At 44.2% G+C, this 27,559-nt stretch overlaps 1 protein-coding gene across 1 annotated transcript in view; it reads left to right on the top strand.

Annotated features, from left to right (window-relative positions):
- Window positions 1-25,691, top strand: part of TXNRD1 (thioredoxin reductase 1) — a 30,939-nt gene extending 5,248 nt beyond the window's left edge. Inside the window, exons 2-14 of the mRNA XM_053406355.1 lie at window positions 992-1,111; window positions 5,123-5,195; window positions 6,604-6,723; window positions 7,443-7,588; window positions 7,792-7,907; window positions 8,838-9,063; window positions 13,948-14,043; window positions 14,833-14,909; window positions 16,293-16,449; window positions 17,006-17,113; window positions 18,998-19,093; window positions 21,794-21,928; window positions 24,264-25,691. Coding sequence (XP_053262330.1) covers window positions 992-1,111; window positions 5,123-5,195; window positions 6,604-6,723; window positions 7,443-7,588; window positions 7,792-7,907; window positions 8,838-9,063; window positions 13,948-14,043; window positions 14,833-14,909; window positions 16,293-16,449; window positions 17,006-17,113; window positions 18,998-19,093; window positions 21,794-21,928; window positions 24,264-24,326 — 1,533 coding nt within the window. The 3' untranslated portion in view covers window positions 24,327-25,691. The remainder of the gene's footprint in view (window positions 1-991; window positions 1,112-5,122; window positions 5,196-6,603; window positions 6,724-7,442; window positions 7,589-7,791; window positions 7,908-8,837; window positions 9,064-13,947; window positions 14,044-14,832; window positions 14,910-16,292; window positions 16,450-17,005; window positions 17,114-18,997; window positions 19,094-21,793; window positions 21,929-24,263) is intronic.
- Window positions 25,692-27,559: the final 1,868 nt, after the last annotated feature.

Raw genomic sequence — 27,559 nt, 5'->3', positions numbered from 1 at the left:
AATATCTTTACCTTGTAGTAAACTGGGATTTCTCCAAGATATTTTCAATTTCTAGCAGGATTCCAGGCAAAAGGTGGACACCCCTTTTCCAGGATGTTTCCATTCACTTGACTATGGACTCTCACTTTTCATTTCATAGATTTCTAGGATTAGAGCAGGATAGAAGATAATCAAACCAGCCAGCTGCCCTACGGCCAAATCATCCATTGCTCAGCAACACCAGCCCCAAGTAACACACATAGCAAATTGTGGAAAGCGGAGAGTAGGAACAAGCTATTAAATTTTACAAAAGGGGATGGCAGGTGCAACCAGTCATCCACAATACAGTCAACAGATTTCCTGCAGGAGAATTTTGATTCCGAATTTGATAATTTAGACAATGAGTGCCTCTTTTCTTACAATCTCTGCAGTTGCTAGTACATGATGGGGAAGGAGTTTGGGGGCAAGGTAGTCAGTGATGTTTAAAGCGCCACTCCTGGATATAGTCATGGTTTTAACATTTGTAGCTTGGACGATTTGTTGTTGTTACTTTTGTAGGCCCTGTAATCACCACAGCAGTGTTATCAGCAAGGACAAACAGCCGCAGTGGCTTAAGGAAAGAGATTGGGTTTATATAGCTAACAATCACTACTGAGGTTTTTTCTCTTACCATATTAGCATCCCAGGTCTGCGATAACTCAGATTCTGGTCATCCCCTATGAATAGTTTAGTATGGTGCAGTAGGCAATTGGCTCTGCTTGGTGGACCTCAAGATGCTAGTAAAAAACAAAGTGGTCCACACCTGGTGTAGATAACACTGAGCTAGATGGTTCAGTGGTCTGTTTTGGTATAAGGCAGCTTCCATTGTGTTGCTAAACACTACCAGTGCACCTTATTCTCCACATATGATTTCCCCCCCTTGCCATAATCGTTTTTTTCCTGTCATTTGATTCATAGTACCAAGCTATTCTGGGCACATTTTAATGGAGACATTTATTTTTCTCTTGTTTAGGCACACCATGAAAGAACGCTGAAAAAGCTTCTGGATGTGAATGGACAAGCACTGGTACCTTCTTATGACTACGACCTGATAGTTATTGGAGGGGGTTCAGGTGGACTTGCAGCTTCCAAGGTATGATAAGTAGAAGTGTGGTCATGAAAGCAATCTAGCCAACCAGAGCTTGGTCCTACTCCAAGAATGGATCCTCTCTGAGCTGTAGGAGTGAGAATCCGGTGTCTGAAAAAGATTTTGCAATCCATTCTGTCCATATGCAAAACGGCCTTGTGAAGATACGATTCTCTGTGCACACTCTAACATTAGTATTACAAAAGGATTGATGACAAATCCAGCTCCTTCCTCCTCTAGAGGCTTCTTGGATTTGCAAGGCAAATTCTAGCCTGGGAACATCACTGATCTGTTTTAGATCCACTTTCTGGAATGGACATGGAACCCCCTTTTTCTGGAAACATTTCTACTCTGACTAAAGACCAGGTTTTCCATCTGGAGTCCACCCATTCTATATTGTTGCTCTTGATAATTGGGTAGAGACTGTATCCCAGAAAGGTGTAACAGTCAGTCCCTCTTCCCAGGGAATTCTGGGAATTCTACCTCTGTGAGGGGAATAAGGCTCTCCTAAGAACTCATGGCACCCATAACAAACTACAATTTCCAGTAGTCTTTGGAGGAAGCCATGACTGTTTAAAGTGGTATGATACTGCTTTAAATGTATAGTGCAGATGGGGCCTCTATCTCCTTTCTCTTTTCTCTTCTCTGCTTCCTTTGATGATCATCTCCAGGAATAATTAGACGGTGTTTATGCATCTTGGTGCTCCAAGAAGATGCTCCTGCCATTCTAGAGCTCTGATATACCTGGTGTGGTCAATGGCTTTAAAAACAGGCTGGTGATTAATTACACTGAAGTGTGAGTGCCTTATTTAAATTGTTGGGCTTTGCTCCTTTTGCAGACAAATGATGGTTCTGCAGTTGGGAGCACAAGTATGTAATGTACTGATGAGTAGTGCCTGCCATAGGCTATGCTTAATCACCAGCTTGAGCACTAGAGTTCTTGATGCAAGCCCAATGAATTTGTGAAAAGGAGAAGACAACAACAGACAAGAAAAGGCCCCTGATTTAGGGAGAAAGCAAGCAAATGTTTCATACCCATGTCAGCAAAGTAGTTACCATATTTTTTGCCTTATAGGACGCACTTTTCCCCCTCCAAAAATGAAGGGGAAATGTGTGTGCATCCTATGGGGCGAATACAGGCTTTCGCTGAAGCCTGGAGAGCGAGAGGCCGCGCCGGGCTCCGGAGGGTCGCACAGAGCTGCCTGCCCTCCCGGGGTCCGCACAGCTCTGCGCGACCCTCGGGAGCCTGGCGCTAAGCCGCGCTGGGCTCTGGAAGGTTGCGCAGAGCTGCCTGCATTCCGAAGCCTCGGGCGCGCTGAAGAGCGCGTCCGGGCTTCGCACAGCTGTCCGCAAGCCTGGGGAGACCGGCGCGGCTCCCTAGGCTTGCTGATAGCAGGCTGTTCTGGGGTCGGGGGAAGCTCGGGCTTCCCCCGCGCCAGCCCCGTGCCTGGGGGGGAAATTATTTTTTTTCTTTATTTCCCCCCAAAAAAACTAGGTGCGTCCTACAGGGCGGTGCGTCCTATGGGGCGAAAAATACGGTAGTGTGCTTTTTCTAGTTCCTACTGTGAGTTGAATGATAAAGCTGTAGCACTAGAGAGAGAATTATAGGAATGTGAGAATCTGCCTGATATTGACCATCTAGCTTTACATTTTCTACTTCTGGCAGTAGGATTTCAGACATGAGTCTTTTCCCAGAATCACAGATGACGGATTAAAACTGGCAACACTCAGGGAGGAAAGAAGTGGGGGAGCATTTCAGTGTCCCTGAACACTCTGTACCACATTTGAAGGCTTCCAGACTTGGGAAAAAGTTTCCAAGGAAGCTTCCTAATGAAGTTGAGTTAGAATTCATTTGCAGCTTTGACAGTATCAGTCAGAGTTGGATGGGATCAGTTTGGCTTTTGCAGGCCTGGGCCAGCTCACTTACAGAAAGCAATTGTCTCTCTTTTGGTGTTTATATTTTATCAATTGGTTATCAGTAGGGAGTGGGTGTCACACACCCTTTCTGATCGGATCTTCTATTATTCGGATCTTGCATTTGCGTTCTGTACAGTGAAACGGCAACACCCTTCTGTTGCAGTAGGGAGCCTCCTGACTTCACTTTGTAGTAGCATTCCCCCGTGCTTGCCACCGCGTCCTGCTGAGCCAGTGTGGTGGTGTGGTTAAGAGCGGTAGACTCGTAATCTGGTGAACCGGGTTTGCGTCTCCGCTCCTCCACATGCCGCTGCTGGGTGACCTTGGGCCAGTCACACTTCTCTGAAGTCTCTCAGCCTCACTCACCTCACAGAGTGCTTGTTGTGGGAGAGGAAGGGAAAGGAGAATGTTAGCCGCTTTGAGACTCCTTAAAGGGAGTGAAAGGCGGGATATCAAGTCCAAACTCCTCCTCTTCTACTTCTTCTTCTGTGCACAACTGAGCATAATCCTTCATGCACCTGACAAAGCAGTGCTCTGTCTCAGAAGTGTTTATGCTACAATAAATTTGTTAGTGCTGCGGTGACTCTTTTCAACCTCTTTTCAGCAGGGGATCCCACCCCACCCCCCGGCATTTGGCTGCAGCAGCAATGACTGGGAGATGAGTTGTGCTGGCTCTAGATGCAAAGGCCCATGTGGTGGGCCTGCACCTGCATCTGGGTGCCTCCTGCTGGGCTTATCTGGTGGTGGTGCTGGTCAGTGGCGGCGGCAGTGCTGCTGTCTGTACCAACTTGCTGAGAGCCACCCACCATCTTAGTTTCCCACAATTCCTCTGAGCAGGGCTATGTTGGGGCCAAAGCAGAAGAATAAAATGGCCGACAGTTGACATCCCCTGTGGTAAGTGACTTGGCTGCCCAGGGGAGACAGTGGTAGTGGACCCTGCCATGGAGCTGGTGTCCTGGTAGCTGCCCATGAATGCTGGTGGGTGTTAGATTTGCCACTTCGATACACCCAGCCAGAATTGGAAGTTCAAAGCCAAAATACACCTTGTATTGTTGATACTTTTTTAAAAAGCATGTTTTTTTAAAAGCATGTTAGCCGCTTTGCTTTTTCTTCAAACTAAAGCTGTGGGAACCTGGCAATGAAGGTGTTCTTCAGTCTGCATTGGTGCCTAGGGCCAGTTTTCTGTCCCAGAATCCTGCCCCACACAACTATTTCCCCTTTTAGGCACAAATTGTACTCCGGGGAGGGGTGGTGTTGAGGGTTCATTGAGCAACTGTTTCCCAATCCAGGAACACATCCTAGATCAGAGCCCAGGAGCCAGCTAATGCATGCTTTAAGAAAAGTGTGAATAATGTAACATGTGATTTGGCTCATACTCAGTTCTGCGGCGCAGCCAGGGTCTGGGGACTCATCCTTGCGTTTAGTGTATTCACTCATAATGATCTGCTTTGGAATGCTTAAGATGCAGGCCATGGCTGGGGGCGAAGGCCGGGTTCACATGCCAGCAACGCTTGACAAACACATCACTTGTTGCATGGCAATAAAGCTAATTTTAAGAAGTATCATCATTTAAAATGCCCTGTGATCCAGAAGTCTTGAGGGCCATCCACGTAATGGGATCCAACCCATCATTTGACCGAGTTGTGGGAATTTGAGCAGCCAAATTATCTTTCAGCATTTAATTAAAGTTTGTGTTGTTACATTCACCCTTCCCTTCCTCCTTTTGCGCCTGTGGCTTTCAGCTAAGTGGTGTTTTTCTCGTGACTGTAGTAATTGTCGTGAAAAATCCAATCTTGCCTTTTCGTCATGAAAGATGGCAGGATTGAAGGAAGTTGTCCTGGAAAGCCCCTCCCAAGAATGTGCTAAAAGACTTCAGGCAAACTCAAAATGTGTTGGACCATTTGTTTTTTCCGGTTATAACAGGACGTTTCATTGACACATCAATTTGTAACCCACTTGGGAAGAAAGATTGCTCTTTGTGAACACTAGATATTGATCCCCCAAATTCATAATAAAGCAGTTATTTTTTTTTTACAACTTACAACTTTTTTTTACTTAGAGTGCAGATTTTCAGCTGTGGTTGTTTTTTTGCTTGATTTCCAGGAAGCTGCCAAACTTGGCAAGAAGGTCTTAGTTCTGGATTTTGTTGTCCCTACTCCTTTGGGAACAAGATGGGGTAAGTAAATGGTTCTCAGCCTTCGCTACTTTAGGGAAACTAGTGTGGCATAGTTCTTAGAGTGTTTGACTAGGACCTGGGAGACCAGGGTTCAAATCCCCACTCAGCCCTGAAGCTCACTGTGTGACCTTGAGCAAGTCACCTACCTCACGGGGTTGATGTGAGCATAAAAAAAGGGAAGGGGATAAGTGTGTAGGCCACCTTGGAGGAAAGATGGTATAGGAGTCTAATAACAGTGATAATTATTATGGTATTATAAAGACATCCATTCAAATCTGGCATTTTCTTCCAATCTTGGACACCATAGTACATGTTGCATTGTTTCTCCCCTGTCCTAACCCTTGAACATGATTGCCTATAGCATCAGGGCACATAACATATAAAGCACTACTTCGTACAGTGCACAAGTCAGCTTTTCGCCCTTCAATATATATTAAGAATAATTGTTGCCCTTTGTAGCTATTTGTTGATTTGATATTTTGATGGGTAAAGACTGAAATAGAAATGTTTAATTTTGGCAGCAGTACCATTTTTACTGCTGAGATTCTACCCAGGGAAGACAAATGCCTTGCAGGACCTATCTTACTAGAAATAAATAAATAAATCAGCACATAGGATCACAGTTTCCCTGCGGCTAGCATGCTCACTTGGGGAAGTGACATTTGGATCTTGTTGCAGTAGCTACAGAGTCCTTTGCCTTCCATTTTCTTTGTCTGAAAATGATGAGGACGCTTCATCCACTGCCTAGTGCAGCCCTGGCTTTTTGTGGAATGAATGTCGGAAGTTGCCTTACACTGAGTTAGACCATTGGTCCAGTTATGTCAGTCTTGTCTACACTGACAGGCATTGGCTCTCCAGGCTTTCAGGATTGAACCTGGCAACCTTCTCCATGCAAAGCAGACTATCTCCTCATGAGACATGGCTCTTTCCTATCTTGCTGGAGTTTCGGGGCAACAGGGATCATCCATTTATTTCCCTTGGCTGCTGCTTCTGAAGGGTGAGGGAAGACAAAATTGGGCCCAATTTCCCCCTGAAAAATTGGGTGGCCTTGTTGCACCAGTCACATAGGCTCCAAAACCACCTTGCTTGTCCCTGGCTTTCATATCTGCTTCCCTGCCCACTCTCAGTATATACACTGAAGAAATAAAAGTCCAGATCAATAACGTTTTTCCACTTGCCCTGGGGAAGACAGGACTGTGTTAGCTGTTACAGAGGAAGGACTGGATGCTCTGACAGAATGGGCCAACTTCCCTGTTTAAAGGCCTTCAAGAAGCAGTCTGACTACAGCCGATGACCTACGGACCAATAGTTATACAGCTGGTCAATTTGAATGCCATACTGAATGACTGGGTGGTCCTGTCATAACGAGTTGCCGTATGAAGCTCATTAGGTTGCCTTTCTTTTGCAGGTCTCGGAGGAACCTGCGTCAATGTCGGATGCATTCCAAAGAAGCTGATGCACCAGACTGCTTTGCTTGGGCAAGGCATAAAGGATGCGCCCAAGTTTGGGTGGCAGCTGGATGACAAAGGTGTAGACAGAGAATCCCATGTTGTCCGTTGGCTGTATAATCTGTGCTGCTCTTAGGAAGTTTAACCTGAGTGGAGGATGTAGAGAGACCATTGGTGGGGAGCAGGATTCAAAGGGATGGAGGCCTGCTTTGTACAAACACACACACACTCTGAAATTTATAAACTGTTTTGGCATTCCCAGATAGCCTTCCCCCAACCTGGTGCCTTACAGATTTATTTTTTATAAATACTGTACTACAGTTCCCTCAATCCCTGGCCATAAGCCACATTCACTGTGGCTGAAAGGTGCTGTAGTTAAAACTAGGTTGAGGAAGGCTGTTCTAGGAGTTTTTATTGTGATTACATATTTTATCTGCCTAAAAGCTGGAGACACCAAGTGGAGTATCTGAAGACTGATCAGATGTTTGTTCTCATTAGCAGTGATAATAGCAAAGCAAATTTGAGTTCTGCGTGTATAAGACCTTCCTTTCTAAAGGATGATTTCAGAGCATTATGCAGCGGCACCTGCAAAATACGCTGGACCACACTCACCCACATTGTTAATCTGTGCAGTGTCGGCAAAACTCCACAAACCTTGGGGAATTGAATTAATTATAAATAGGAGAGACACAGCCGTGCATCAGGTGTGTCTGTTATTGCATAACATGCTAATGGAAAATGAAAGCCTTGGGAAGCTGAGGCCTGAACTGCCATCTAACTTTTGTTTTTAAATCCTCAGCCATAAATCACAGCTGGGATACTATGGTTGAAGCAGTTCAGAATTATATTGGCTCTCTGAACTGGGGCTACAGGGTTTCCCTCCGAGAGAATAAAGTCACATACGAAAACGCTTATGGAGAGTTTGTCGGGCCGCACAAAATTAAGGTAATGGAAATTGCCGCCTTTATCGTTCTTTTCCTGGGGAAGGTTGGGTGGTTGCTTCAAATGAAGAAATCCCGCTAGATCTGGCTGCTATCCCAGAGCATTTGGCATCCAGCAACATCTCCCATCCTCCTCTGGCTTAACGGAATGAGAGCTCACAGCCACAGGCTTTTACAGTTAAAAATTGCTGGCATTTTTATTTACAGGCAACAAATAACAAAGGAGTACAGAAGTTTTACACAGCGGAAAGATTTCTGATTGCCACTGGAGAGAGGCCCCGTTATCTGGGCATCCCTGGAGACGAAGAATATTGCATCACCAGGTGAGATAACCCGTTAAAATGTGTCTTATTGTATGTCCTGGGGGAAGTGCCCGCTGTCACTCAAAGTAAGTGTCAGGTGTTATGAGTGAAGTGATTCTGGGTTGGTTCTAACATACAGAGTTTTGAAGTGGCATAGTATCAGTTTTCACATATGTATTGCTTGCTTAAAAGCACTTTTGTGTCAGAACAGCTAGCCACTTAAAACTCGTATCTCCTTTCCTCCTTGGGCAAAATATCAATTTTCAAGTGACGAGCCATTCTTGCTTTGGTTTCGATTTCTTGGCATGTGTAAGATCTACGGTGACAGGAGGGCTTGTTTCCATAGCAAATGCCTCTTCTCCACTTCCTTCTCTGTGGAAAATATAAAGCCAGTCAAAAGAGATTTGAACTTCTTCATATGTAACTCTTAAGACTGGAGGCAGAAAAGGCTTGGAGTGAGACATAGCCCTGGACTTTCTGGTTCCTGATGTGAAATCTTCCATTTGCAGAGCAGAATGTGCAGAAAGGAAGTCAGTCTGTACCACTTTTGTGGTCTTCCTTGTTTACTATGTAGGCTATGTCGATTACTATGTAGTAAACTATGCATTAATTTCATCACCAGCTCATAAACTGGTTGATTTGTGACCACTTGCTTTAGATGATGCTCTCTGAGATTCTTTACATTCTCCTTGAAAATTACATTATTATTATTTTTCTTCTGTGCTCTTTCATCTTCCAGTTAGTTTGCTGCCTGATATATCTCCTGCCTTCTGGGGTGCAAGTTGATGTGTAAAATTTCATGAACCATAAAAGTAGAGAGAAAACATAATGGATAAGCCATTGCCGCCTCTTTAATTTGAACAGTGTCAGTTGTGTACATCTCAGCTGTATGGATTTCCCTTGTATTTTTGACTCTGCTATTCATTCCTATTATTATTATTATTTTCCCAGTGATGATCTCTTCTCCCTGCATTACTGCCCGGGGAAAACATTGGTGGTCGGAGCATCCTATGTTGCCCTTGAGTGTGCAGGATTCCTTGCAGGCCTTGGCTTAGATGTGACTGTCATGGTGCGATCTATTCTCCTGAGGGGCTTTGATCAGGAGATGGCAAACAAAATAGGGGAGCACATGGAAGAACATGGTGTCAAGTTCATTCGGAAGCATGTGCCTAGCCAGGTAAGAGGGGTGGAGGGATAGCACTTGCCCTTATTACTACGTTATTGGATGAGCATTTTAGGTATTTTGCATTATACATTGCTTTAAATATTCTGGCTTTATAGTTAGTTATTGTCCATTGCATTTTGTCATGTGAGTTGCTTTGAGACTTTTTGAGGGTAAAAAGCAATTATAACAAATGTTAATAATAAATGCTGCCCTCACCCATTCAATAAACACGTAATTTTAAAATGTGCTTTAATACAAACATGTTCAAAGAAATCCAGGTTCTGTTTTATGACTTCAGAAGCTCCTGTTTCACCATTTCCTTGCAAAGCCTATATATCTTGGCACACAGGGCACTCTAGTCCAGTATTTTCTGCCTTTATGTGTCAGTTCTTCAGAGTCTTGGGCTTCTGCATCACCTGCTATCTGATCCTTTGAACTAGAGAGTAAGCTTGGGATCTTCTGCCTACCAAACATGCTCTGCCACTGAGCATGTGTGTGATTCATTGCTGTGATGTTCTGTTTTGGCTACCAAACGCTGCAAACCCGGAAGTGAGTGTTCCGGTTTGCGAATGTTCTTCAGAACCCGAATGTTGAACGGGGCTTCCGATTGGCTGCAGGAGCTTCCTGCAGCCAATCGGAATCCATGCCTTGGTTTTCAAATGTTTGGGAAGTTGAACAGACTTCTGGAACGGATTCCGTTCGACTTCCGAGGTACGACTGTATTAGGTTCCTAATCTCACTGACGTTTGTGAGGGCCTTCCACGTTTATAGTGGAATAGCTATTGGTTTTTCAGATTTTTTGGCATGCTGCGCAGGATGCTGTCAGGCTTGGGGGTATTCTTAGAAGTTGACCTCTGGCCCTCCTGTTTTGACCCCTTCCCCATCAAAACAGATGGCTGTTTGGTGCAGAATTTTGTCTGGAGGGCCTAAAACATCTACTTCATGGGGAGTTTCCCCCTTGAACCTATCTGGAGTTTGACACTCCCATTTAAAATTATCATTATTTATCTGTTATCACTACAATTACATTTATGCCCCACCTTTCCTTCAAGGGGGACATGCATGCTTCTTCCCACTTCCTATTTTGCCTTCACAACAACCCTGTGAGGTAGATTGAGCTGAGTGACGGGTGCAAGGTCACCTACTGAGTATCATAGCTGTGGGGATTTGAATCCCGGTCTCCCAGCTCCCCGTTCTATACTCTAACCACTGCAACACATATTTTTTTTCCATCTGTTTTAAATTCATTTTTCTTTCTTCAGTACAAACATCAAAAGATGTACACACACATGCCCCCCCTTGCAACAGCACAAAAAGCATGAATTACATTTCTTCCCCATGCTAATAATAGCATCAGCAGTTAGTTGTTTTTCTCTGTCTCCCTCTAAAATGCGTGCAATTTGTGCATTATCAATATTTTCATGCCGCTCAATAGCAAAACTCTCTGAGCTGCTTACTGTAATTTAGCCATACATGATGGAAACAAAAAAAATATAAATAATGCAGCATAAAAGCTCCAGCAGCCAAGAAATAAGATCAGCACAACAAAATTCTCGAGCAGCACCAGAAAATATATTAAAGATGTTTAAAACATTTGGAAAAGCCATTCAATTCTGCCAAAAGGTATATCAAAATAATTTTTTTTTTAAAAAAGTTTTTTTTGTTGCTTCAGTCAGATACTTACCTAGGAAATAGCGCCATTGAACTTGGTGTGGTTACTTGTGAGTAGGCATGCATGAGATTCCATTGCTAAAAGATGACTTGTGCCATCTGTGTTCTTGCAATTGTGAGGGAGTACTCATGGAGGATGTGTGTGTGTGAGAGAGGAAAAGATACTGTTGGCATGCATTTCCTTTAATGATTAATCAGTATAGTGGTACCTCTGGATACAAACGGGATCCGTTCTGGAGCCCCATTCGCATCCAGAAGCAAATGTAACTAGCAACAGCACGTCTGCGCATGCACGTGTCACTTTTCACCACTTCTGCACATGCGCGTGATGTCATTTTGAGCGTCTGCGCATGCGCGAGCAGCGAAACCTGGAAGTAACGTGCTCCGTTACTTCTGGGTTGCTGTGGAGCACAACTCGAATGCGCTCAACATGAAGCATATTCAACCTGAGGTATGACTGTAATTATTTTCCTATAGCAGATAATTGTTTTTCCATTCTGTGGGGCATTAGGATAGGCTTTCAGCTTTTCAAAGGCAAGAACATTAAATGCAACAAATTTCCTCTGTGCTTCCTCTTAAGCACACAGATAGTAAACAACAACAACAACAACAACAACAACAACAACAACAACAACAACAACAACAACAACTTAAAAACACTACCTGGTCAGCTTTTGCTGAGCAAACATACCCTCCCTTAAAAAAAATAAGTTATTGAAACAGAGCAAGCTGAAAACCAAAGAGAATGTGAATGCTTATTTTTTGTGTGCATAAATTATATCCATTGCTTGGGTTGAGAAAGTAGAAGATTGGCTATATTTAACCAGCATATAAAGATAAAGGTACCCCTGACTGTTAAGTCCAGTTGTGGATAACTCTGTGGTTGCGGCGCTCATCTTGCTTTACTGGTCGAGGGAGCCAGCGTTTGTCCGCAGACAGCTTCTGGGTCATGTGGCCAGCATGACTAAGCCGCTTCTGGCAAACCAGAGCAGCACACGGAAACACTGTTTACCTTCCCGCCGGAGCGGTACCTATTTATCTACTTGCACTTTGACGTGCTTTCAAACTGCTAGGTTGGCAGGAGCAGGGACCGAACAACAGGAGCTCACCTCGTTGCGGGGATTCGAACTGCCAACCTTCTGATTGGCAAGCCCTAGGCTCTGTGGTTTAACCCACAGCGCCACCCATGTATAGCCCCACCCTTTTATTGTCCTTTCTGCAGTGAGTTTCTGGAATGGGATAGATGTGCTCAGATCCCAAAAGAAATGAAGGACTAGCCAGTTTGCATGTCTGCGTGTGGTTTGCAGAGCAGGTTGAGTTCTGAAATAGGAAGCTTTTCTGAAAATGCCAGTGCAGTTCTTTGTCAAACTATATGTGCTATATTTAATGTTATTTGGATCACAGCATATGGGGAAGAGAGGTTAATCCTCTCCCTCTCTATCTGCACCCCTCAGGAAAAAAACAACACCCAATCTCCCTCTGTGCTATAAGATGTCCACATATGCACTTGACGGTAGCAGGCTAGCTTAGGACCAGCCTAGAAGCCCACACAACTCTTGCGGTGCCACATCACTGCTCCCCACCAGCCAGAATCTGTTACCTGAGGAGGTTGCTTCACTCTGCCTAATGGTAGGGCTGACCCTGTAGTGTGAGCATAATTCTAGCCCTGTGTAGACTGTAGGAATCTGAAGTACTTCAGAATTCCTGCAGAAGTAATCATGTGAGTTGACTCTGCATTTGCTAGATTTGGCAGTGGTTTACCTTCTGCAGGGTTTTTTCTTCTTTTCAACATAGGTGATTTTGTGTGTGTGTTTGTGTTTGATGCAGGAAGTAAAATAACTCAGTAAGTGAACCTATGGCAGACAAAATGTTCTGTGAAATGGGCTAAATAATAGGAAGGGCTGCTCCACCTACCAGCCAAGGAGGACACTTGTTCTGAATAGAATGACAGGAGAAAGGGCATTTGCCACCAGCTTCTTGGCACAAAGCTATTGAAAGTGCAGGAACTCCTTTAGACCAAGGCTTGGCACTTGGAGGACGTTAACTCTCTTTGACTGGAGGAAGTAAGCTACCTTGTGTTCGCAAGGTGATGCTTCCATTTATTAACACCTTTTTAAATTTCCGCATTGTTCTGAGAACTCAGCCCCCTTTGTCCTTTATTGCCTTTGAATGCTATGGTATGAATCAGCGATATAAGTGGCAGCAGCACTTTCATTGTTTTCATTTCCTGTGTTATAAAAGAACCGCCATAGAGCTGTCATAAAAACGACTTATTTATAAAGAGAAAGAGGTTGCGCGTCACTTAGAATTTGAGGACCTTTAACTGCTGCAGCAAAGAAGTTTATATTTTTCATAAGCCAGAGGTATAGCCATTTATTTTCCTTGGATGGATATTTGCAGATTGCATTGGAGATTGTGGTGTAAATGTAGAGCTAATTCTCCGAATCCTCTTGACTTCAAAGATGCAATATATTTTTTCAGTTGATTCATGATCACATTTAAGGTCACATGAGATGTGATGGGAGCAGCCATGTTTGTTAAATCATGGATCTTTCCCATTCACATATTAAATGCAGGTAGTGTGATTTTTAATACCGAAAGGGGAGGTCTAATTTTAACATCGCTGCTGTTGGTTATCCCAGGTGCTTTTCTATGAGCCTGAATCTGTAGGGGGAGGTAAAATGGAGAATGGTCTTGGCACCGTTCAACCCACATGTCCTTTTGATATTAACATATCTACTTTCTACTTGACCAGGGCAGGCACATAAACAACAAACATGGCTGCCATCATGTTGATCAGATATAGATAAAGATATTTAGCATTCATGACATTCTCAACTGCATAAATGGTTCTTTAGCATTCGTGTCTACTTGTTAGGGTTTAAATCTTGTGTTAAATGTATGTATTGTTTCTGTGTTCTAGTTTTGCATAAATCACCTTGAGGTGCCCGTTTAGAAGGCAATTAATAAGTCACTGACTAGAATAATAATAAAATATGCACTGGCCTTTAGGTTAAATGTGAGTAGCTTAAAAGTCTGTTTCCTTCTTGTTAAATCTCTGGCTTTTGTTCAGGGGAAACAGCTCTAGTAAATAAGTAGATTTCTCTCTCTCATTTCAACAACATCCCGAGTTAAAAATACAATTCTATTGGGTGCCTTCGTTTGAACCAATGCATCTACTTCTTGACACACCGAGGTAATATTTTAACGCTCAAAATTCTGCAGATTGAACAGATCCAGGAAGGAACTCCCGGAATACTCAGAGTCACTTCTCACTCCACAGAAAACTCTTCTGAAATACTTCAAGGGGAATACAATACAGTAAGTAATTTGTGCTGGTCTTCTCTGTTGCAAATTTGGCCGTACGTTGAATGGCTTTGAGAGATTGTTTACATGCTGAGTCAGATGCTCAGGTTTTCTCATCACATGAGCTGCTAAAGCCACTTGAAGAGCATGCTTGTGATTCTGTGGGGGAACACAGGTAGCTGTGAACTGGGCTGTACCTGGAGGGGTGTTTAGCTATTCACATGATTGCAGCTGCTGCAGAAGATGTTGGTACAGCTGTGGAATTAGCTGTTGGTTGTGTCTAGGTACAGCTGGGTCCACACAGCCATTTCCCTATGGGATTGCAGCGCTGCAGCTTCTCATGTGTTGATGTTGCGCAAACCAGCCCTCCATGAACAATTTTCACAATGAAATTTGTAGCATGGGGTCCTGGATTCTGGTTAATCTTCTGGTTGTTATCCTAATGCATTAATTAATATACTTAAAAAAACTAAAGACACCTAAGCTTCCAGGAGCAGTGGAGGCTGGTTCATAAGTGAGAATGAAGAATTGCCCCCGTAGCTTCAGTCTGCCCTCACTTGACCTCCCCTTCCTATTTACGAGCTCAGAGACTGACACTGGCTGTCAACTGCTTCTTCTTCTATAGGCCCTATAGAACTCAGCAGGGAGGAGGTTGGGGGCAAAAGTATTAGTTACCACCACCTTCCATTGCCTCTGGCGCCACCTACTGTTGACCTCCCTGCCTTCTACTCAACCAGCCCCCATGGGCACCTGCTGTCACTGCCTGGGAGATATATGACTAACACAAACACTGATGTTCTGCAGGTGTTGCTGGCCATAGGGAGGGATGCTTGCACAAGAAAAATTGGCTTGGAGAAAGTTGGAGTGAAGATCAATGAAAAGTAAGGTTTATTCTCTTGACTGTCTATGTATTGTGGCTATATGGTTGTGTGTGTGTTTTTTTTTTACAACATCAATTGGATTGACTTAAAGCATTTAATTTGGGGGGGGGGGGGAGAGATAAATTTCCAATGCAGTTCTGTTGCGATAAGGAGAGCGCTGGTGCAGCACAATGGTTAGACTGTTGGACTATAACTTGGGGGAGCAGGGTTCGAATTCCCCCCTCAGCCATGAAGCTCACTGGGTGACCTTGGGCCAGTCACCATCTCTTAGCCTAACCTACCTCATAGGGTTGTTGTGAGGGTGAAATGGGGAGGAGGAGAACCATTGAGGTCATTGAGAGGATGAAATGCCAAGGAGAGGAACCATGTACACCACCTTGAACTCCTTGGAGGAAAAGGTATATAAATGTAATAAATAAAATAAATAAACAAGGAGGAACTCTACCCTCTATGCCTGATATATGCCTATATCTCATTACTGAACATGCAAAGAGGGTGGACTTTTGCAGTAATTTGAATGTTAATGATTAACAGCTCTGCAATCTAGGGTTCTGCATTATTTCGCTCTTGCTGGTTTCGTGTCCAGATTTTTTAAAAAAAACCCTGTTCATGTCGGTTACCACTGTGAACTATACCCTTTGTACTGTGTACTCTTTCCACTTTGGTTGCATAATGGGGCTCCTTTTGGGTGTGTGTGTGATAACTCAGGAATATCAGCTTTGCATGCAGAAGGTCCTTGGTTCAATCCCTGTCGTCTCCCAGGTAGGGCTGGGAGAGACTCTTGTCTGAAACCCTGGGGTTGCTGCCACTACCAGTCACTGCAGACAATATTGAATGAGAGAGACCATTAGCCTGACTTCAGTATATGTTGGTTTCCTGTGCTCCTATGTTTTTAGCAGTTACGCAAAGGGGGGGGGATGTGAAAGGTGATGCTTCTTCTATCATAGCACTGCAATAAAAGGAAACGGGGGCTTTGCAAAATTCTCATTTCCATGCTGCTGTTAAGAGGCACTGAAGTCCTGGATCCCTAGTGATCTCTCCCTTTCCTACCTACTTTGACAATAATCTCTGCATTTAGTGGTCTGGCAGCCCACATTCTGCCTGAATTTATGTGCAAATGGCTATGTAATTTGAATCCATTCCCGTTGGGGTCCAAGCCTGTTCTCTGTGGACATGAAAAATTGTTCTGAGGACACTGGGATAAGTCTGCGAGATGCATCAGGTTTCACTATCTGAATCACAAATCCTGCCACGGCCAAGATGAACACAGCATGGACTCTTGCCCTGGCATTGGAACAGTCTGAATAGTACAAAGTTTGATTTGAAAGAATTGATATGCAACCTACAGGCCACCGAACCGAACCTCTTTTCCCCCTCTCGTAGAACAGGAAAGATCCCTGTCAATGAGGAGGAGCAAACTAATGTGCCTTATATCTATGCCATTGGAGATGTCTTGGAAGGCAAGCTGGAACTGACGCCAGTGGCAATCCATGCAGGGAGGCTGTTGGTGCGGAGGCTTTACGGTGGCGCAAAGACAAAGGTGAGCGAGAGGTTTATCATCGTGCATTTTAAAGAAAACTAACCTCTCCCCACCCCAGTCAGAATAATAATGCAAGCTGCCACCCGGTCTCCCCTCATGCACTCTTGTTTACATGATTGATAGTGCATTGGCCCAATGAGAGTCTGCGTTGTTATTTGTATGGGTTTTCTTAGTCTTATGGAATTTTAAAAAACCTGTTGCAGACAAATGTGTTTTCCTCACTTCCAGGGCTCGTTCACCCACCATTAGCGGGGGCAGCAAAGGGGGAGTGGTGTTGTGCACCTAGTTTCCTGGCAGTGAGTGTTGCTGCAGCTTACTGGAGGGGGGGAGAGGGGGTGAGGTGTGGGGAGCTCAGCCAATTGGCACCACTGCACCTGCACCATGTGCTGCCTTCCCCTCACCTCCCCCCACTCCATCTCAGTAAAGCGGCAGCCCAGGTGAGCAGCACAGAAGCACCTTTTTAGCTCCACCAGCCTTTGCTGAAGCTACCCCAGTGTTTTGTTACTGATGCCGACGGGAGTGTGACACTCATACAAAAGTGTCTTTGCCTTGACAGTGTGACTACGTGAATGTTCCCACCACGGTATTCACTCCTCTGGAATACGGCGCCTGTGGTTACTCGGAAGAAAAAGCCATAGAGACATTTGGGGTGGACAACATTGAGGTGAGCCTAGCAATCCTGTATAAAATATAGTCTCAATATATTGTGTAACACAAGGCCGATCTTGTGCCCCTTTCTACTTCTAGATTGGTGTGTGTGTGTATGTAGGACCATCATCTTGGATGCTGGTGGCGCTGTGGTCTAACCACTGAGCCTCTCGGGCTTGCCGATCAGAAAGTCGGTGGTTCAATTCCCCGCGATGGGGTGAGCTCCTGTTGCTCTGTCCCAGCTCCTGCCAACCTAGCAGTTCAAAAGCACACCAGTACAAGTAGATAAATAGGTACCGCTGTGGCGGGAAGGTAAACAACATTTCCATGTGCTCTGGTTTCTATCACAGTGTCCCTTTGTGCCAGAAGCAGTTTAGTCATGCTGGCCACATGACCCAGAAAGCTGCCTGTGGACAAACACCAGCTCCCTTGGCCTGAAAAGCGAGATGAGCGCTGCAACCGCATAGTTGCCTTTGACTGGACTTAACCATCCAGGGGTCCTTTACCTTTACTATTATCTAGTCCTTCTCAAGGTTGGCTACACAATCACATTCAGTTGCGTCACTTAGCCTGGTGCCAATAGCCATGAGCCTGTGTGGATGACAGGCCTGCATCTTTATACACATCTGTGTGCCAGTGTCTGGGAATGCATCAGTAACATCTGTGGCTCAGTGGTACAACATCTTCCTTGCATGCAGAAGAGTCCAGGTTCAATTCTCCACATATCTATGTAAGGCTGGGAAAGGCCTTTGCCTGACACCTTGTAGAACTGCTGCCACTCCTAAGCAGGTAGCGCTGCTCCCAGTGCACACAATGGTCTGGCGTGATAAAAGGCCTCAATACCTGTGTTCAGTAAACGTGGGGAAATGTTGATGCAAGTTGCGGAAACTTAAATCTATTCGTAGAGGGAAATGCCTGCAAAACACAGGTGTATGTATCAGAAGTTATATTGTGCTGTTTACAGTGTGGAGCTGCCCTAACCAAGCTTGCATATTTGGTCAGGTGCTTATTTTAGAAGCATCCCTGACATGCTTCTTTAGACTCCAGTGCCTTTTGTGACACCGTACCAATCCCATCCCTCTTCTCACACCTGTTGGTATTTCTGTACCTAACACTCTCCGATAAGTAGCTGCTGCACAGGCTATTGTGTAAATTCAAATGTGCCTAAGAGCTGGCTGGAGGGAGCCATGTTTGAGCCCTGCATCCCCATGTTTAATAAGCCTGGGAAGCAAATTCAAAGAATCAGTATGGACATACAGAAGCAAACTTATCAGTGCATCTATTATTAAAATTTCTATACCACCCTTCATCAGAGGATCACAGGGCAGTTTACAATATAAAAACACAAAAATGCATAACGAAGTAACAAACAAAACAATGCCCCTCTCACTTTAAAAGGCCATAGATAGTTTAATTAGTCAGAGGCCTGTGAGAAGAAGAATAAAAATTTATTCTTGACACAAGACAGAATCAAGCTGCAGTTCAGGGAACAGGGAGGAGATGTGTTTTGCTTATAATGCGCCGAACGCTCCTGACATGAGACCCTACTTTGATGTGCATTCTCACCATTTGACAAGCATCTCGCTAGTCCAGGGTTGTGAGTGTTCAGGGAGAGGGTCCTATTCTGCCACTGTTGACATTCATCACCTGCGTTCTCAGTGCCAAGTGTCTCTGGCCAGTTCTTGAGAGGGGCAAAGTGCCACACCTGTACCAAACTGAGCTCCTCATGCCTCACTCCCCCCCCCCCCGGAAGTAGCAAAGATGCTTAGCATTGGGAAGGTAGGTGAGTACCATTGCCCTGTCTGCTCCTCCCATTCCCCTTGGACTGCTGTTGCACAATGCCTTTCAGAAACTAAAAAAATCTCCACAAACACTTAAAACGTCTCCATTGCTTTCCCAGGTTTACCACAGTTACTTCTGGCCACTTGAATGGACGGTCCCAGCCCGGGACAACAACAGATGCTATGCAAAGGTCATCTGCAATATTCCTGATCAGGTAACCATAGCATGGCACTATTTTTCAGAATCACCAGCATTTTACAGGAGCAAGGAGGTTTCTTTTTTTAAAAAAGTGTTGATTTTGTATGCATTGTAATATATTACAATATAATTTCTGACAGAACGGTACTGGGAATGCTGACAGAATTGGTGTGAACTTCATGCATCTTAATTTGTAATGACACTTGGACTTGGGGATAAAGCTCTTCCCTTTCATTGCGGCAAACACGGATGTTATCTTGAAAGAACTGGTTGTTTTTAAAAACACCCACAAATCCAACCCTTAAATTATAGTGCCTTTGTAACTGAATTAATAACACCTTGGCTAGATGTTAACACTCATTAAGTGACAGTCCTCTTTTATCTTTGCTCAAGATAATATCTGTTTAATAGTTGTTGATGCCTTAGTTTTTGTGTTGTAATAATGGCTGGAGTCCAAAGGATTGTGGGGAAAGCAGATGCTTGTGTTCTTATCTCAAGCTGCTTTTGAAACTGAGGGATGCCTCACAAGCAATTTCTGACAGGCCAGAGAACCATATTGGTTAAAGGGGGGGGGGAGGAGGAGAGTTCTTTTAAAAAAAAAAAACCAACCCCCTTTTTAGGCTCTGGATCCTAGCCATAGCCTTCATTTTGCTCATTTTAAACATGGGCTACAGTGAAAAACAAAAACGATATGTTTAGGCTTACGGGGTGAGGAACCTGTGGCTCTTAAGATGTAGCTGGACTACAACTCCCATCATCCCTTGCCATACTGTCAGGGCCTGCTGGGAGTTGGGAGTCCAGCAACAACTGGAGGGTTACTGTTCCATGATTTTGTTCGTATGTGTCCATATCAAGTGCTGCTTTCAGAATGCAAAGCCAAGTACTCAGGGCTGGATTCAGTTAATGAGCCCTGTGCAAGGACCTCCGCTAGCACAATGGGGCTCCCTTCCCCACAATTGGCTTGGGGTAAAGTTGAGAGACTCCCCCAGAGCAGCGTGTAGGGAAAGGAGAGGCGGAGGATCATTCCATCTGGCAAGCTGAAATGCTTGTGCTGGCAATTGCCATAGCGCTATGTTGAATCCCTTCCTCAGGCCCAACTGCTTGGGTTGAAAACTAGACAATGGATGCAGGCAGTACTAGAATTTCCCCTCCACACATTTTCATAAGCCCTACCCAAGCATTCAAAAAGAGCACATGAGGGTTTAAGCTGGGGAAGGAGAACTCATGTTGGGTGTTTTCCCTTCACCCCTTGCCCTTACTTTGCGCAGCAGGAAGTTCTGAAGGGAGCTTGTAAAGGTGAGGTTCCTATTCACGAGGAGGCTCTTCCTTCTGGGAGGTTCAGGGGTGAAGCAGGGACGTGCAGGGGCACAGGACAAGGGGGTTGCTGCTTGAGTGCACCCCACTCCCTAGTTTTTTTGCCACTCCTTTCTTGATTAGGCAGAATGGGTTGTGTACAAATTGGTAAAGCGTGGCTTGCCTCAACCCCCAGGTAAGTCAGGCAGGTAGGACTGTGCTAGACTGAAGGTCCAGTCTGCCTTGATCACATAACACCAAACCATAGGTTGATGCTTCATCCAAACCAGTGGTGTGCAGATTTCAGGCTGCTCAGATCTCATTTATCCTTCACTGGAACCAAAGAGCCAAGTGGAAAAACCAAAATGGTAGGATTAAAGAGCAGGATGTTTCTGAGCAGATGCTTAGCCTAAGGATTTTTCAGTAGCAGAACTGAACAGAACCTGTTTCTTTCACAAAAATCCATTCCTTGGTCAAGCCAACTAATGCACATAGATCATGATCTAAGTCACCACATTGTAGTTTTAGGAGTCAAATGGCTTTTGCTGTAGAATATTTTAATGACAGTGAAAAAAATAGCTGAAACCCCTGCTGTTCATGGCCCCCCCCCAATTAAATTTATTTTCCAACAGATACGTGTTAAAATGGAAAGTTAAAACAGAGCAAGCTACACACATACACATAAGCATATTGTTGACATTTTTGGTATACTTGAGCCTCTGGATTTATAACAGTTGGATTGTAATGTGTCTCTTAAGGCAGGTATGAAAATACAAGAAAAGGGGTTGAAACATATTTAATGCCAGTTCTCTCAGGTATTGGACAGTCTGAAGAAAGTAATTGTTTCAGGCCACAGCGAGTCAAGCTTTCGTTGTTCCTTTCTTCTGGGCATTCTGACAATTTATATCTCAAATGATAAAAGGGGGGTGTTCCTATATGCTACAACTGCAGCAAGAATGCTGATTGCTAAAAACTGGAAGGGGGATAGGACACCAACGAAGGAAGAATGGCAAATAAAATTGTGTGAATATTTGGAATTAGCAAAAATGACAGAAGTAATAAGAAATTAGCCAAACCCAAAGGTTTAAAAAGGAGTGGGACTGTTTTAAAGAGTACCTGGAAAAACATTGTTCTCAAACAAAATCTTGGATGTGTTTTGACTAAACTTTGCAAAGTAACAGATAGATAGCATATATTATGTAAGAGAAGTGAAATAATGAAAACAACAGTTACAAAGATAAGGAAGAAATAAGCCACAATAAGGTGGAGGGAAGTCATGTGCGAAGAAATTTTGATTTATTTTGGTTTACATTTGTGTTTAAGATAGCATATTTTGAAGAACGAATGGAACTGTGTATTCAATTAATGTAAAAACTCAAAGAATATTTTTTTAAAAGCTTTTGTTGTTCCTCTTGTTCTTTAGGAGCGTGTGATTGGCTTCCATGTGCTTGGTCCAAATGCTGGAGAAATAACCCAGGGATTTGCAGCGGCCATAAAATGCGGAATAACAAAAGAGCAGTTGGACAGCACGATAGGAATCCATCCAGTCTGCGCAGAGGTGAGTATGTGGCATTGGTTTACAAAAAGCTGCCTCCTTTCCTAGGATTGCTGGAGCAATTTTGTTTTCAAGGCAACAGTCTTATGTACTCTTTCTATATGAGCCGCTGCACTGAGATAGGAAGTACCATAGCTTTGTGGCAGGGCACAAGCGAAACAAACAAAAGGTCCCAAATTCAATCCCCAGCATCTTCAGGTAGGGATGGGAAAGATTCCATTTCTGAAACCCTGGAGAGCTGCAACACTGAGCCAGAATCTACCTTATATTTTAGAAAGTTGATTGTCCCATAGTTATCTGTGTTTAGGTACAGTTGGATGCCATTTTGAATCAAGATGGTGGACTGGACCTTTCAAAAATGTACTGATTTTTGCTGGGTGGTTCTTAGAATTCCCAAACAACGCCAGGCACTCGTAATCTGAATGGGTTGGATTGGATTGGAAGGGCCACAAAATCTGGTGCAAAAGCACAACTGAGCCTCTTATGCCAGGGCAAGAACCCCTTCAGCAGTGAGGCAAGGACTTTCCTTCAGGGCTCCAGTTTTAGAAATAACTTGCACACATTTATACACACTGACTTTTCTCTCTCATAACCCGCTGTATCTAAAAATCTAAAACAACACAATGGGGGGGGGGAGCTACAAAATGTGCAGAGGAAGCTGTTCTAATATATCACTATAATCATCCTCATAATACGTTGAACAAGCCACAAAAATCAAAGGACGAAAGGTTTCACAAAAATGATTGCAGTTTCTATTAAAATAATAATAACAACAGGAGCATAGGAAGCTGCTTTGTGCAGAGTCAGACTGCTGGCCCATCTAGTTTATTATTGTCTGCACTGGCCAGGGGCAGAATTTCTGGCAGGCTTCTCTCCCACGCCTGCCTGGAGATGTAGGGGATGATGGAGACTGGAGACTTATGCATGCAAAGCATATAGCCTACTGCTAAGCTATGGCCCATTCAACAACAGCAATATAAATAATAATAATAATAATAATAATAATAATAATAATAATAATAATACAAATAATGGAATTTTAAAAACTGGTTGAGTTTGGATTTTTTTTCTGTTTCAAAGGGTGGATGCATTCATGATTCTCTTTGCATACAGAGAATTTTCAGCTGGCTGAACATTGAGATCCTTGCTTTTTTCTGCAGGAGCTTCAGGCTTATTTGCATGACTAACATGTACAGGCGCTCTGTTCTGCTCTCAATTTATTCCCCCTTAGAGATGACTTTGATGCTAGCTAATTACTGTTGCTTTGAACCGTTTAGACTGGAGTGGATTTGATTTCCTGTAATCCTCCTACCTAGACTTATATGTCTGCAAAACAAAGCTAGCAGTTGTCTGATAAACCTCAACTAAGGCAGCTTACCACATTTCTGTAATTTGCTTTTCGATTTGCTCTCTAAACTAGGAGCTAAAACTCATCCGAAGGGCAAAAGTCTTAAGATGGCACCTGCGAAGGCCGTTAGTAGCCAGCAAAGAGGTGCCATGGAGGAAGTCTGGGCCTCCAGATGTTGCTGGACTATAACTCCCATCATCCCTGGTTTTGCCAGAGCTGATGGAAGCTGTAGTTCAGCAACATCTGGAGAACCAAAGGCTCCTTACACCTGCTTTAACTAGAAACATAGTTATTACTCAGGCACAGTTCCCCTTAATTTCAATTGAGCCTGTTCAGAAGTCTTCCTTTTCTGTCTCTGGTAGATCTTCATCCTCCCAGAGGGCAAATAATCTCTGAGCCGCAGACTCATATCTGCTCATTAATTATCTACAGGCAGTGCAATAAAACGTCTGCCTCCCCCCCTTCATTTCCTGCACAACGATAAGAGGCACTTGTGGTGGGAAGCCACGTGACTTCCCCTTCATTTCTTTCAATTTGCTGGGTCCGAAGCCTTGATAGAGGGCAGGAAAATGGGACTGCTGTGATGCAAGAGCATCCAGTGTAATTTAAGGGCTCTTCCAATAATGGAGGGTAGAAAAAGTGCTGCATGGTGGAGTGTCATTCCCATCCCCAAACATCTGGTGCAGCTTTATAATGCACACTAATAAAGAAGTCTAGAATTTAGAAGAGCTCAAAGGGCCATCTAACCCGTGGGCTGTCCTCGCAGTGGCCAGCCATGCCTAATGGAGGCCTGCAGGCAGGATCTCAATGCAGCAGTCCCCTTCCCTCTTGTGATTCACATCCACTGAGTTGTTAGCAGTGGTTCTCCAAGACCACACATCCTAGAGTCAGCCAATGGCAGAGGGTAGCCCTGAGTTTTGACATGAACATAAAAGTCCTCTCTGACATTATCCAATTGTTTTATTCCCCCCGTCCTCCTTTCTTTTATAGATATTCACCACGTTATCCGTGACGAAGCGGTCAGGTGGAGATATCACCCAATCCGGATGCTGAGGTTAAGCCCCCCCACTGTTTGCCCGTTGCCAGAAGCTGGCGTTCGTCACCGTTGCTAACTCCCAAAGGGCCAAGCAAAGCAGTCTAGGAAGCAAGAACCAGCCAATGCGTCCATGACCTCTCCGCCCCTGTCGACGGGGCGAGTGAAGAACTGCTTAGTTGCTGGCGGTGACTGAATGTTATGGCAACGGATCCAGCAGTGGGCTGGGCTCCCAAATCAAGCTGCTGTTTGGCAAGGCATTGCTCAAGATGCTTCCATGAAGTCGCAGCCTAAAACCAGCCTTTTCTGGTAGGCAGTGATGGAAAGTTTGCTGGCACAGCTTGAGACTTTTCCTCTCCTGGAATGAAGGCGTTCCTCCCGTTTGTTTCCCCACTTCCTCAGATCGTTGCTATGAAATAGCCCAAGAGTTGCAGCATGTAGCAGCCTCATTGCAAGCCCTCTTCTGTAGGGGGTGCACGCAATGCGTCATCTCTCCAGACTTGTACAGAAATGAGCAACCAAGCCTGTGAAGGATTTTTTAGTGCACGGTTCTAAGAAGCAACTTATTTTCACTTATCTTCCTTTATTCATTTTACCCAGAGCTGCACATTGGTGTGGCTCCCCTAATTCCATAGATCAAAGATTAAATACTCCCATCACTGATAGGTTAGATTACTGCAACGAGCTCTATGTAGGGCTGCCTCTGATGACAGTTCAGAAACTTCAGCTGGTGCAGAATTCAGTGGGCAGGTTGCTCACCGGGGCAAGACGGTTTGAGCATATTACACCCATCCAGGCCCAATTCTAAATGCTGGTTTTAACCAATATGGTTAAATGGCTTAGGACCGCAATACCTCAAGGACTGCATCTCCCCATACGAACTGACCTGGACCCTGCAATCCTCCTCATCATATGAGGCCTTCCTTCAAGTGTCTCCTCCATGAGTCTGGAGGGTGGCAACACGAGAGGCCTTTTCTGGGATGGCTCCCCGCTTGTGGACTGCTCTCCCCAGGGAGACTCACCTGGCGCCTGTGTTACATAACTTTAGGTGCCTGGCAAAAATGTTTATAACTAAGCCTTTCGCTGATAATATTCTATGGCCATTTAAAGTTTGTGAGAAAGGGGTGTTAGTGGTTTGTTTTGGTTTTATGATGTCAGCTACGTTGTTGAATTCCTTCTCAAGTTAAATCCCTCCTTTTCATACAGCTAACTTTCTGTTTGTTTGTATATAATGGATCATAAACAAAATCTATTTGGATCATAAATTCTATTTTGAGATACCCTATAACCGTTTTCTTTAATACTGCCACTGTTGTTGATAAAACTTTGTGTACTTCATGTGTACTTAACGAAAGCAAAAAGTAAAACTGTCTTTTAGAAATGGGCACCATCTTTTAAAATCTACTTCATTGCACCAGCTTGTTCAGATAGTGTACCTGTGATTTGGAGAAGTTGTGGGATCTGTGGAAACAGCTGCGCAAAGTCCCCAACTTATATTGGTTCTATGTTTGCACCTGTTTTTTTTTAATGACCCAGTTATTTATTCATGTTGCCCTCCGAATGAGAAGGAAGCATGCATTTGTGTGCCTTGCAGTCTCTAGGTAGAGGTCATACTCCTATAGGGACATAAGCAGAGCTCTGCTGCATCAGCTCAGAGGCCCACCTAGTTCAGCATCCTGTTCTCGCAGAGAGCAGCCAGATGCTTGCGGGAAGCCTACAAGCACAACCCGAGGGCAACAACACTCTTCCCACATGAGATTTCCAGCAACAGGGGAGCTTAGAACGTAGCCATCATGATTCGTAGCCACTGATCTCCTTATCCTCCAGACAGGTTGAGCAGCAAGAGAAGTTTGTAAGACTACTGTATAGGTCCTGCCTTAATGCTGTGCTCCTGGAGAGAAGAGTGGAGCAAAGCCCATCTCCCACGGGCAGCTGTCGTTACATCTTCATACTGAAGTTTACTGATGTTAAATGAAAGGGGTTGGGAACTGTCCTGTATTTGAGGGCTATGGCTATTAGCCATGTACCCTAATCCAATTGCGGGCCAATTACTTGTGCACAAACCTTTCTTAGTTGGGTGAAGAACCATGCATGTAAAAAGTTGCTCACTGGACCAGTCCAATCCCACTGCTAGACCTGCACCCACAAAGACCTAGTCAGAAACCTGGCAATAGCACAAATTAGTGTTGTCAGTGATTGACCAGGGATGGATACTCACTCACTGCTGTATCCAAAACAGCACACTAATGCAAAAAGCACATCAGGCTAGGTATTGATCTAACAAGGTACAACTTGCCTGCTCAGTGATCTGGATCCCCCCCCCCCCGGCTCTAAGCAAGCCAGACCTTGTTTCCTCTTGCAAGAGTCTCTAGCAACAGCCTCTGCCACAAAGGCAGGACATGTAAATCATGGATTAGCTATAGATCTTAACCCATTTGGCAGCTGCAGCTTACAAGCAGTTCCATTCTGAGACTATCTCTTTAACACCTTTTCTGGTAATCAATCGATTTGGCTGAGCTGCAGATTTTGTAGGCCTAGTAATAAATACGGAATTCAACAAATATCTTATAGATTGACTGACATAGTTCTTTACACAAACAAACAAAATCTTTTAAGCCTTCATTGTGCACATTGGGTCTGCTGGAGCTCTGGGACAATGCTTTTGTTCACAATCCTATGTATAATTGAGCTGGGTGTGAGTCCATTGAGTTCAATTGGACTCAGATTGTGTATGCACAGGGCTGAGCTCAAAACGGGAGCTTTGTAGATGAGCCCTTAGATACAAGTTTCGGGAAATCGACAAGTATTTTTGTGAGCTGTTTAGACTTTTTTAAAAAAATAAGTGGCATATAAATGTTGCTAAACGAAATAATAAAAGCCTTAACCGACAAAGCACTGCTTGCCCACAATTACTCTGTAATGAGGATTGTGTAATTATTATGACCTAATAGGCTCAGGCCGTGGTAAGTTTAGTTATCCTATCCACAGATACTTGCTATTTATTTACTGCATCAAATCCCACCTTTTTCTTCCAAGTTGCTCAAGGTGGCATACAGTTAATCCTCACAACACACCTGTGAAGTAGGTTAGGGTGAGAGGCTTAGAGAAATCCATGGAGGAGAAATTGGATCAGCCGCAACTCCATGATGTCTATATTCTACTGCTGGGATTTGAAGACTAGTTGTTGGGGAGCAGCCATGGGGAAACGCTTTTGCTCTCAGCCTGCTTTTGAGAAAGAAGATGCTGTTCTAGA

This window comes from Podarcis raffonei, chromosome 10 (genome assembly GCF_027172205.1).
Source record: "Podarcis raffonei isolate rPodRaf1 chromosome 10, rPodRaf1.pri, whole genome shotgun sequence".
NCBI classification, from domain to species: Eukaryota; Metazoa; Chordata; class Lepidosauria; order Squamata; family Lacertidae; genus Podarcis; species Podarcis raffonei.
The sequence above is the reverse complement of the archived record's forward strand: the minus strand, read 5'-3'. Positions and strand labels throughout refer to the sequence as shown.